At 38.7% G+C, this 13,182-nt stretch overlaps 1 protein-coding gene across 1 annotated transcript; it reads left to right on the top strand.

The window, feature by feature from the left end:
* The first annotated feature begins 605 nt into the window (after positions 1 to 605).
* On the top strand, positions 606 to 12,313 carry LOC131952771 (retinal homeobox protein Rx3). The gene is made up of 5 exons (XM_059315595.1): positions 606 to 867; positions 5,260 to 5,626; positions 5,968 to 6,067; positions 7,697 to 7,798; positions 11,392 to 12,313. The coding sequence occupies exons 1-5, from the start codon at positions 606 to 608 to the stop codon at positions 11,680 to 11,682; spliced, it is 1,122 nt and encodes a 373-aa protein (XP_059171578.1). The 3' UTR covers positions 11,683 to 12,313.
* Positions 12,314 to 13,182: the final 869 nt, after the last annotated feature.

Here is a 13,182-nt window from a genome sequence, read left to right as displayed (position 1 = left end):
GCTGATTAAATTTGATAGCGTACAACCCCGGGACCTGTTGTCCGACCACGCCCCCTACGCCAGTTTGAAACCCCTACACCGGAAGTCTAGAAGCTGATGCTAATCCCGCAGCCAACGGTGACTCGGCGTTATTATTGGGTAACTGAAGAGCTCCCAGCCGACCAATCAGCGCGCTCACGTGCAGGCAGTCAATGATGGCGGGCTTGTCCGTAGGACTTGATTGATTGCTGCGCTCTTGTCGACGGGGTGGGCTTGCTGTAATGACGTAATTAGCGCGGTAGTTTGTCGTCTGATGTCTGTCTTACGCTGATCATTTTGTCAGAGAATTGCAGGCGTATAAAAATGATACCGACTTGTCAACCGCTTGTCACAACAACGTCAAGTTTCCATGGGATTTGGAGTTTTTTCTGACAAAAGTTTGACGGTTAAGTTGGGTCATTTATAGGGTACAATCAAGTGATTACATGCAGACAGGATTCTTGATTCAGATGTGTTTCGTAATCTTCTCAACAGTTCTGTGAAAATTGGAAGCATTCATAATTGTGTGACATATTAAATTAATTAATTAATTAGCGTTGTATTAACGAGCGTGTATTAGCGCGGCAATGGAGACGAAAGCAACCTCACCACTGATGATTACACCGCCGACATCTGCCTCCCCGGCATCTGTGTCGTCTGCCTCCATGACACCGTCTCCAGAGCTGGCCAAGATGGTGCCAGAGATGGAGAAGATGTCCCCAGAAGTTCCCCGACCCCCGGTCAAGAGAGTCGTGTCCTACAGTATTGACAGTATCCTGGGGGTCAGCTCGTCGGATCAGGTGTCCCCTGGGTCGGGGGACGGCTCGAATTTCGACTCGGATCATTCAGGTAGTGTACAGTGTCTGTGTGTATGTGTGTGTTATGTGTGTGTGTTATGTGTGTGTTATGTTTGCGTGTGTGTGTTATGTGTGTGTATGTGTGTGTGTTATGTGTGTGTGTGCCTATCTCGTTTCTTTATCTGACTTTAAAGACTTATTTCCGTTTGAAGGGCCAAGACTAGATTTTTCTATTCGGCCAAAACTGGGCCAACATAGTTTTCCATATGGCCTAGACAAGATATCCATATGGCCAAGACAAGACATTTCCATAGAGCCAAACCTGAGCCTACATAGTTTCCTCTATGGCCATGACAAGACATTTCCATAAGACCAATACTAGAATGCTTACAGTAGCAGGGTGTAACCCTGACTCTCATAGCAGGTTTACAGCAACAAGCTAGAGTCACTACTGACAGAGTAAGTTTACAATGACAAGCTAGATCCCTTGACTGACAGATTAATTTTACAATGATAAACTAGAGCCCTGATTGACAGTGTCAGAACTGTTACATGTTGACACCTAGTGACACTGTGACAGTCATGCTGTGGCGACACATAAAACCAACCCACCACGAACTTGACTGCAGCTGCCATACAGCCCCAAGTTTGCCCAATAAACATTACATCCTTCACGTGAAAACCGTCCCATCCACCATAGCTAGTTAGACTACAACGACAGCTAATTTACATTTAATTGGTTGGTCGAACCATTAATACACAATAACACATAATTTAGTTTGTCTAAGTCCAGATTTAATGTGTTTAATTCCCATACACCTAAACTATGTCTACACTCTACATCTAGGGCGTGTGTTAAGCCAGATTCAATCATTGAACTTGATGAGAATTTCAGTTTTGTCGGCATCGTTTTGAGCGTTAGTGGTTGGTTTAGCATAGCATAAGGATACAGTTTGGTGATGTATCTGGTCGAATTCTATTTGGTTGTTCGCTCTTTTTTTGGATCTTATAAATCTCAAAACACAAAGCTACCTAAATATTTTCGCGGTCTGATAAGCGTTATCCTTTCCTTGTGCATGTCCTTAGTTCCAAAACTAGAACAAAATATATCAAACAAGAATACACTCGAAGGAAAATATTGCTAAATTATTTTTTCCAACACTAGTAAGAGTATACACAAATAAATGGATATTGGTTTACAAAGTTGAAAAAAGAATTGTAAAAAATGTGTTTAAAAATTAATACCAAATATGATCTATATCATCACAGACCTAAGTAATACCAAAAGTGATATATATCATCACAGACATATTAAAGACATTCAGTTAACGCATTAACAAACCGGCTTCAACGAGCCTGGTGATTATAAAATTGTTATATGTTTAGTACATTCGCTTTCTATAGGGGTAGTTAAAGGAGCTGACATTTAATATTTTTTTATTTGTAAACTGGAAACATTTGAACAAAACTAAAAACATAGGTCTAGTGTTATTTTATTTTTCGCAACTGTTTTAAGAAAAAAATCACCACATTCGTTAATAAAAGAAAACATGACAAGAATTTCTAAAAAAAAACAATACTATTGGTGTTTGGGTATAATTTGTCCAAAATCTAAACTTGATTTGACAGGTAAAATTGATCAATTAAGTTATTAATAACTGTTAAATATTATAATTTTTTTTTCGTTTAAACTACGTATTTGTCTTCGTTTATGTACTATTGGAATTATGTGTTTATAAATTTTCATGCACTATTAGGATTATGTGTTTCTAAATGTTTATGTCCTATTAAAATCGTGTGTTAACTTTTATGTAGGCCTACTAACGAACTGTATTGTTTTAATTAAGTGTGTAAAAATGCATATGTGTACAGCTAATGATGTTCACTCAACATTTTAAAGCTAATGTTGAATCGAATTGTTGAGACATGTTGAAACTAAGTTTGAAAAGACTGTTGATGGAAGTGTTGATACGAGTACTGTGGCTATCTATCAGTAAAACATTTTTTACCGGCTGTAATTATACTAATTACATATGTGATGTTAATTTTAAAAAAAGGAACAGATTATTCATCACAGATAAGAAGATATACCAAATCTAAGCCTTAATAATTTACTTATGTCCTGTTCTTTGACTGGAAATTGTTGAAACACTATCTCATTATGTGATAAATCAAAAGTTTCTTATGTGCTTAAAAAAATATTGTTTTGTTATTGGACATGGCTGTTATGTTATTTTGAGGACCTCATATTGGATGTTAACAAGCACCGCTAGAATTACGTGACTGTAATATTTTCTTATCCTGCTGTCAAATGTATGGCAAGGTGTGGTGGACTTCTAATTAAATAACTGGTTAAACGTTTTTAAAAGCACTAAAGTTTAATATTTTTAAAAGAACTAAAGTTAAATATTTTAAAAGAACCAAAGTTAAATATTTTTGAAAGAACTAAAGTTAAATATTTTTAAAAGAACTAAAGTTAATTATTTTTAAAAGAACTAAAGTTAAATATTTTTAAAAGAACTAAAGTTAAATATTTTTGAAAGAACTAAGGTTAAATGTTTTTAAAAGAACTAAGGTTAAATGTTTTTAATTGTTTTTAAAAGCACTAAAGTTAAATGATTTTAAAAGAACTAAGGTTAAATATTTTTAAAAGAACTAAAGTTAAATATTTTTAAAAGAACTAAAGTTAAATATTTTTAAAATGTTTTTAAAAGAACTAGGGTTAAATGTTTTTAAAAGAACTAAGGTTGAATGTTTTTAAAAGAACTAGGGTTTAATGTTTTTAAAAGAACTAAGGATAATTGTTTTTAAAAGAACTAAGGTTAAATTGTTTTTAAAAGAAATAAGGTTAATTTTTTTAAAAGAACTAAGGTTAAACAAATGTAAATGAACCAGGGTTAAATATTTTTAAAAGAACTAATGTTAAATGTTTTTAAAAGAATTAAGGTTAAACGTTTTTAAATGAACTAGGGTTACAATTTTTTAAAAGAACTAAGGTTTAACGTTTTTGAAAGAACTGCGGTTAAACTGTTTAGGATTATTATGATTATACGTTACATGATAACTAAAGATTACCAGCTTTAGGAAAACAAACATTAAATGGTTAAAGAGGACTACGTTTACCTACCAATGTTTTGTTCCAAAATGTATGTACACAGTTAATTAAAAACGAGTTATAATTAGTGTGTGTGTTTGTGTGTGTGTGTGTGTGTGTGAGTATGATCTTTAAGGCAATCATCACACGTTTAACTCGATTCTATGCGGGTAGACACTTGTCAATGTGATGTCAACAACTTCTACCGAGCTGATTTGTTTCAAACTTGACGCGTCGGTCAAGATCCTATGGCAATGTGATGTGATATGAACTTCGACATAATTAGATTTCTAATTAATTAAAAATTTTTTAATTGCAAATAAAATACTGATGGCACATTCAGTGCGTTTAGCACGCATTTTTTTAGTCATGAAATTTTTTAATATTAAAATCTGAAAAGCAAAAACAAATAGGGCCAATTCTGTTACAGACGCACTAAAAATAAGAAAATAAAATGATTTACTTGAAATAGAATAATTCACCACAATTTATATTACTATAAATAAAAGAGGGGTTCGCTCATAAAATTTTAGTATGGATATTTAGTTGCAAATAAAGAGTATTTGAATACCGTGTGCATTATTACATAAAAGCTTGTTATTAAAATGTTTTTTTTAATGTTTTTTTATTTATTTAACAGTGACTGTATTTCTCTGTACAATTTTGTGTAGGCCTATTGATATATAAAGATGAACCTATCAATTTATAAAAAAACGTATTCAATATAATAATATAATAGCGAACTACGGTCTATTATCCTTATAATCTATTGTTGAGTATAGATTTATTTTGATGTTATCTTTACAAATACAAACTTGAAAAAAAACATAGCCAAGTATAAAAACATGAACAGAAGCATCCAACCATAAAAATAAAACACACAAATCGCCTATACTGAACTAAATGAAAATATTATTATATTGGGGGGGGGGGGGGGTTTACATTAAATATCAAATTAATTTTATCAACACAGAAACCAAAAGACGTAGGCTTAGTTAGGTGTGTTTTTACTAGAATTTTCTATTCTACCGGTGTCTGTGTGAGTAAAATAAAATCAATTAATGACATCAAGGCTTATAATCAATCGCAAATACAGAGGACAGTAAACTTGTTTACAAACATTAGTGTCTTAGATGTCTAAAGTAAAATTGTAAACTTTTAAATTCAACTAAACAACGTAAAGGGGAAGTAGTTTTGCTTACAGGTACTTGAACGAGTTCACAACTTGTAACATTAAAGTATAACTGAGGTTCTGATGTGTGACTAAAATAAATGATTATAGCCTTTCAGTTTTAGACGACTCAACCTTGACCTTTTTCAAAAGTAACCTTTGAACCTTTCTGTATCCAGCAGTTTCCCCAACCACATCGTACCACCACACCAACCACACGAGCAACGTCCTGGCCAGCCACACCATCAACTACAACCACTACCATCAGCACCACTTCAGCCAGCACCACCAGGATATCAAGCACCATCGATACGGACCAGACGACACCTGCTCTCCACCCCATCACCATCTACCATCACTCTCACCATCACGCCAGACGCCAACATCACCCAAGCGGAACCACTCGGCCTCACCACCGCTGATGGTGCACTCGTCCCCCGCCCCGCACAGGATGGGGACACCATCCCCACCCCATCACCATTACTCATCCGACAGACCAGCTTCAAATGATGGTAGCCACTCGCGGCTAAACACCTCCGACTACAGGTGAGTTACATAGTTACAAACACATTTGTTACAAGTGAGTAATGTTGATGACGCTGACTCTTAATTTCTCTCTAGTTCACAGAATAAGTTTGATGACGCTGACTCCTATTTTCTCTCTAGTTCACAGAATAAGTTTGATGACGTTGACTCCTATTTTCTCTCTAGTTCACAGAATGAGTTTGTCAACTGTTGATGACACTGACTCCTATTTTCTCTCCAATGTTGATGACGCGGACTCCTATTTTCTCTCTAGCTCACAATGAGTTTGATGACGCTGACTCCTATTTTCTCTCTAGTTCACAGAATGTGTTTGATGATTCTGACTCCTATTTTCTCTCTAGTTCACAGAATGAGTTTGGCGACTCCGAAAACATGGACGACGACAGTTCGGGAAAACCCAGAAAAATTCGGAGAAGTCGAACAACGTTCACGACATTTCAGGTAGGTCTACACTCTCTTTACATGTGTGTCGTATTACTGTAGAGCAGGGGTTCCCAACCCTGTGCCCGCGGGCGTCATGGCGCCCGCTGAACGATTCTTATGTGCCCGCCTCTCACTATTCGACAGAGACAGAATTTTTTTCATAAACATTTTTTAAAAATATGATTTATTTTTATTCATTTGTTACAGTTTTAATTTTTAATACACTCCTAATTATGAAGCTCTGGCCAATGAAATGCAATACCAAAGATCACATTGACTTTATTATATTTTTTAATTAAATGTGTTCTTTGTATTTATGTGTTTTGTTTACTTTCTTTACGTTTAGCAAATACATTTCTCTGTGTGCAATTTGAAAAAAAAATGCCAAATAATTTTATTATTTTGAAAATTTTTTACATTTTTTTTATTAATACATTATGACTATAAGAAAATAAAAAAATAAGAAAATAAATTATGGGAAAATGACAAGTTATGGAAGGAGTTTGTTGATTTAAAATAGGTGTTGCCCGCCACCCTACCGATATTTTAGAATGTGCTCTAGAGTAAAAAAAAAGTTGGGAACCCCTGCTGTATAGTCTACACTCTTTCTTTACATGTCTTTCATTTCACTTTAGTATGGTCAACTATCTTCCTACATACGTGTCATACCACTTAGATTTTATGAAAAAAATGTCTTAAAGCTTTAGTAAACTTGAATGTCCCTATTCTGTTCTGTGAATGTCCCTATTTTGTGAATGTCCCTATTCTGTGAATGTCCCTATTCTGTGAATGTCCCTATTCTGTGAATGTCCCTATTCTGTGAATGTCCCTATTCTGTGAATGTCCCTATTCTGTGAATGTCCCTATTCTGTTCTGTGAATGTCCCTATTTTGTGAATGTCCCTATTTTGTGAATGTCCCTATTCTGTGAATGTCCCTATTCTGTGAATGTCCCTATTCTGTGAATGTCCCTATTTTGTCAATGTCCCTATTCTGTGAATGTCCCTATTCTGTGAATGTCCCTATTCTGTGAATGTCCCTATTCTGTGAATGTCCCTATTCTGTGAATATCCCTATTCTGTGAATGTCCCTATTCTGTGAATGTCCCTATTTTGTGAATGTCCCTATTCCGTGAATGTCCTTTTTTGTGAATGTCCCTATTTTGTGAATGTCCCTATTTTTTGAATGTCCCTATTTTGTGAATGTCCCTATTTTTTGAATGTCCCTATTTTGTGAATGTCCCTATTCTGTGAATGTCCCTATTCTGTGAATGTCCCTATTCTGTGAATGTCCCTATTTTTTGAATGTCCCTATTCTGTGAATGTCCCTATTCTGTGAATGTCCCTATTCTGTGAATATCCCTATTCTGTGAATGTCCCTATTCTGTGAATGTCCCTATTTTGTGAATGTCCCTATTCCGTGAATGTCCTTTTTTGTGAATGTCCCTATTTTGTGAATGTCCCTATTTTTTGAATGTCCCTATTTTGTGAATGTCCCTATTTTTTGAATGTCCCTATTTTGTGAATGTCCCTATTCTGTGAATGTCCCTATTCTGTGAATGTCCCTATTCTGTGAATGTCCCTATTTTGTGAATGTCCCTATTTTTTGAATGTCCCTATTCTGTGAATGTCCCTATTCTGTTTACCAGCTACACCGACTAGAAAGAGCTTTCGAGAAGACCCAGTACCCGGATGTTTTTACACGTGAGGAGCTGGCCATGACCTTGGACCTAAGTGAAGCCAGAGTGCAGGTGAAACAGAGTTAGATCAACTTTAACTGGACATTTTGTAATCTGGACATTTTGTTATCTGGACATTTTCTGAACTAGACATTTTGTGAAATAGATATTTGATGTATACCAGACATGTATTTGAACTAGATATTTATACAAACTGGACTTTTTCTAAAGTAGACAATTTTTGCAAATTATCGTTTTTTGAACTAGACCTTTTATACGAGCTAGATATGTTTGTAAACTCGACATTTTCTGAACTCGACATTTACTGAACTCGACATTTTCTGGACTTGACATTTTCTGAACTCGACATTTTCTGAACTCGACATTTTCTGGAATTGACATTTTTTGGAGTAGAATTTTTTTGTTAACTTGACATCGACACGAAGTAAATACAGTTGTGTGTGTGTGTGTGTAAGCCTACCATCTCACGCAAAAACACACACACATACATACACATTCATCACATCCACTGATACACATGTAGATACATAATTCCCACCTTTAGACCTCAAATAGATCACGGTACACACAATCCCCACCGTGAGATTATGCTGTGCTTGTGATCACAGTTCTTGATCAACAGTTTTTCTTCCAGACTTTTTTCTCCGGGGAAGAAGCACTTGAAAATGAAAATTTCGGGGGGGGGGGGGGGGGGGGCGAACTAAAATTTTCGGGGGTGGGGGGGCACTGTCAAAAAATATATAGACTTTCTTCTAAGGGGGGAAGGGATTTCCTGGAAGAAATTGTTGTTAAATTTTATTTGATTCTCTGAAAATTAAAGTAAAGTCGGACCTTCCCCACTCCATCCCCCTTATCTCTTCACACATCTTTTCTTCTCGAATATTCGAATATCTTCTTGCTTAAGCGGGTTATTTACACGAAGCTCCGTGGCAATAGCTCTCAAAGTTAAAATCTATACAAATTAAATTAAGGATCAACTTGAAGGGATCGACCCCCTATCTCTCGAGTAGGCGAAAAATAAAACAACAACTGAATACTCGCATCTAGAGGGGAAACAAACAAACAATGAACACAGCTCTCATACAGTGACGGTCTATGTCCCACGTACTTAACTAAAAGAAAAAAAAAATTACTAGCAATTTTACCCGGACGATGTACGGGCAGCTTAGTATAGCTGAAGTTGTTAATGGGAAATTGTACGAGATGAGAAGGAATGTACTCTGGAGCAAGCCCTGTCGGCTGGGGACAACATCCCCTCATGTCATTGTTGTCTTGGGACAACATTGTTGTCTCATCTTGTCAACTAGATCTCCGTTTTATTTCGATCCCGCTCTACAACAGTGACGCCACGGGGAGCCGTCTTACCTCACCACAGAGATGCCTCCCCCCGAGCACCCCCGCACACCTCCTTGCCTCACAGTTGGGGAGTCCTCCCCTCGAGCACCCCCCGCACACCGTCTTGCCTCACATTTGGGGAGTCCTCCCCTTGAGCACCCCGCACACCGTCTTGCCTCACATTTGAGGAGTCCTCCCCGCGAGCACCCCCCACCCCAAATTTCTGCTCTGTTGAACAGAACACAACAGCTCCAGTGGTAATCTCGTTGAGATTTTGAACCTGCACCTTGACCTAAAGAGCTAGACAAAGGTGTGGGGGATCCCGGCACCCTGGGAGGCTACTACAGATCTCAAAAACCCTAAAGCAGGAGACAGCCCCGGGGTCTGAGCCCGGGCCTAGCAGGGGGGCGGGCCGGGGAAGGAATTAAACGGGTTAATTGAAGGTATCGTTGTCGAGAGCGGCTGGATTTGGTCATGTGAATAGACGCAGCCTTCTGCTGCATGTGGCTGTAACCGTGGAGGCGTGGACACGACGGGCGTCACGTGACTAGAAGTGTGAAACACCTGAAGCGTTGGAAAGGTAGAAGGCTTTCAGAGATGATTTGATGATGAGAGTTTGAGGATGTCACGGATGATTTGATGGTGATGACGAGGAGGTGTCATATCGGGGACTCGACGGGTGAGTTAACTTCTCGGTCCACTCGCCAGAGATGACCGGGGTCAGCTGCAAATAATACCAGCTCGTTGGTCAGATTTACTTCCGGTGTTGAAAATCTTTCATTAGGAAGTCCAAAAGGTGCGGACGTATTCACAAATTCTAACAATAACCCATAATTATTATCCCCCTCCACTCGTGAATTGGCAGTAGTTATAGAAATAATGTGCGATGTAATTAATTTTACGATTAACTTGCTAGAATAAAATAAAATTAAAGATATCGAAGTAGGAAAATGTTATTGTAGGAGACTAACCCATGTTAAGACCAGATTTTTATTTCAATAAACATTGTGTTAGCTGACTGCGTGTTTTAAATAATGATTTTTTTTCCCATTGTCATAATTAGAATTGACCTCTGACCTTCCCCCAATCAACGATTAATCCGATTAAGTGAAACTTGTGTGAAGCTCACCACGTGGTACCTGCACGCGCCCACAGGGGAGTTAAGTTACCACGGAGACATGCGCAGTTCATCCCAGCGGTCGGGGAATTAAGGGAGATCAATCTAATCGTTCAGTCTATTTATAGCTAATCTAAGGGACACAACTAGGAATTAACTTCCAAATCGGACTAAAAAAAAAAAAAAAAAAAAAAAAGACCAGCGTAAAAAAACCACCATAATATTAATAAATCGAAGAAGAAACTAGATTTTATTTATAGTTTAAAACCGTTGCTATAGAAACGATTCAGCGGTACTAGAAACATTTATTTTTAATGCGTGATTAAACGCTGTTTTGTTAATAAAAGAGCCAAATAACCGGCCTTTTTGTCTGTAATAAAGAGACTAAAACGCCGGCGCCACTCGAAATTCGGAAGTTGTCAGTTTACAAGAAGAAGCTGCGTCGTCTCAAGTTTAATTTGAAACTCGGTATGGGGGGCGGGGATCAATGAAAGACTGGCTTAAGGGGAGATAAGAGGCCGAAAAATGTTAGGGGAGGAAATTAGGTTTTCGGCTTAGGTCACTGGGATTTTGTGTGTGGTTGTGTGGGACCAGAGTTGGGTGTGGTGTCGTGTGGGGGTGAGGTGTGGGGCTGAGGTGGGATGGTTGATGTAGAGAAAGTTTGGGAGGAGGGTTGTGTGAAGATGGTTATAAGAAGATGGCTGTGGGAGGATTGTTGTGGGGAGATGGTTGTCCAATTCTGAACGGAGCAAAATTGACCTATTGAGGTCTTAGAATGACGTGTTAGAGGTCTTAGAGTGACCTGTTTCTACCTCAGTAACCTCGAGATAAACCATTTTCTCCTATCTTCATTGCTCTCGAGTAACACAGCCATATTTTTCTATCTTATATAATACAGCCATATTTTTCTCTTATGTAACACAGCCATATTTTTCTATTTTATATAACACAGCCATATTTTTCTACCTTCTGTAACAACCTTATGTTTCTACCTTCTGTAACAGCCATATTTTTCTACCTTCAGTCAGCCATATTTTTCTACCTTATGTAATACAGCCATATTTTTCTATCTTATGTAATACAGCCATATTTTTCTGCCTTATGTAATACAGCCATATTTTTCTATCTTATGTAATACAGCCATATTTTTCTACCTATTGTAACACAGCTGCCATATGTTTCTACCTTCCAGGTGTGGTTCCAGAACAGACGAGCCAAATGGCGGAAGCGAGAGAAAGCCCTGGGCCGGGACAGCCCCACCTTCATGCAGGGCGAGCCCCCCTCCTCCCTCAGCGACATGATCAACCTCGCCCGACCCTTCGGGCTGCCCTCGTCCCTGGAGCCCTTCTGGGGGAGCCGTTTCCCCAACCTGACGGGCGTCCATCCCATGATGGCCCTGTCCCACCCCAGCATCAGCGCAGCTCAGGCTGCTGCGGCCGCCTACACCGCTAGGTACGTGCTCGTTAAAGACTACAACGGCTAGACACTTTCAACCACATGCTTTACGTGTTCATTACAAAATGGAATTATGAAAAACCCGATGTTATTAATAGATAAATGAAGAAAAAACCGGGAATTCCCTGAAGCTATAAAAACCTGTGAGCATAGACTAAACAATTACAAAATTAGCTGATGTAAATAATGGGCGCATTGCCGGGAACTGTGCGGTTTGTGTAGACTAGAATACCACGAGTATATAGAATAGTCATTGAAAAACGATTGGAATAAGTTGTAAAAAATATTCTACTGCTGTCGACTGACTGGCTCGTTCAATCCGCAGGTCTCAGTACGGCGGTCTCCTACATAGCTACATGCTAAACCCAGGCCACGGCCCTCACGCTCAACCCTCGCTGTCTGGCCTCGTCCCATCCACAGTTCCAGCATCTCTGGCACCGTCCGTCTCGCCCAGAGTCACCAGCTCATCTGTGTTTGATGACATGCGCAGTAAGGTGAACGGAAGTAGCTCGTTTGATGACATGCGCAGTAAGGTGACCGGAAGTAGCTCGTTTGATGACATGCACAGTAAGGTGACCGGAAGTAGCTCGTTTGATGACATGCGCAGTAAGGTGACCGGAAGTAGCTCGTTTGATGACATGCGCAGTAAGGTGACCGGAAGTAGCACGATCTCGAGTGCGTCCAGTGTCGAGTCACTAAGACAGAAGGCCAAGGAACATTATGCAGAGATCAGATACACTGACTCCTGTATGCTCAGTGTTTAACCTGACTCCTGTGTACTCAGTGTTTAACCTGACTCATGTGTACTCAGTGTTTAACCTGACTCCTGTGTACTCAGTGTTTAACCTGACTCCTGTGTACTCAGTGTTTAACCTGACTCCTGTGTATTCAGTGTTTAACGTGACTTCTGTTAGCTCAGTGTTTGACCTTAGTGTTAAACCTGACTCTAACGTTTAACGTGATGTAATATGTGCAGGCGACATATAAGGACCAAAGTGCCCTCAAGATACATGTACATCTAATATACAGTACTGTCAGTAAAGAACGACATTTACAAACTCTACAGGTACATCAACTATACAGTACTGACAGTAAAGAATGACTTAAAAACTCTAGAGGTACATCAGTACTGGAACAAACACAATATTCACTTGATATTCAACTCTCGGAGAGTTTTTTTTCCTGCAATAAACTGTGTATCTATTGTGGTGTGCAATGTAGACTGGTTTTTTTGTGTACAGTGACGTAATTACTTATTTTTTAATGTCCGCCCACATTTTTTGTGTGACGTCACTTGACTGTGTGACGTCATATGGTTAGGTGACGTCATATGGTTGGAGAAATCCCATGTCATCCTGACAACTTTTTGAGCATGAAACTTTTGGTTTGGTCGAAACTTTAGCCCATCACAGCTGGGGCAAAATATTTATTCATACTCAAATACATAGGCTACTCTACATACAGGGACACTTTCATATCACTACACACAAGCTAACCCACGATGACCCCCCCTCCACACACACACGCA

Source organism: Physella acuta, unplaced genomic scaffold, assembly GCF_028476545.2.
Source record: "Physella acuta isolate Inbredline_101_S28 unplaced genomic scaffold, ASM2847654v3 ptg000890l, whole genome shotgun sequence".
In the NCBI taxonomy this organism is placed as follows: Eukaryota; Metazoa; Mollusca; class Gastropoda; family Physidae; genus Physella; species Physella acuta.
Note: the sequence above shows the minus strand (reverse complement) of the source record. Positions and strands in the feature narration are given on the sequence as shown.

Bases quoted from the DNA above. Each gene is read 5' to 3' on its own strand.
- LOC131952771 (XM_059315595.1), top strand. From the start codon at position 606: ATGGAGACGAAAGCAACCTCACCACTGATGATTACACCGCCGACATCT. The intron at 868-5,259 runs GTAGTGTACAGT...TTCTGTATCCAG, and splicing joins TTTCGACTCGGATCATTCAG to CAGTTTCCCCAACCACATCG. The intron at 5,627-5,967 runs GTGAGTTACATA...TTTTCTCTCTAG, and splicing joins CTAAACACCTCCGACTACAG to TTCACAGAATGAGTTTGGCG.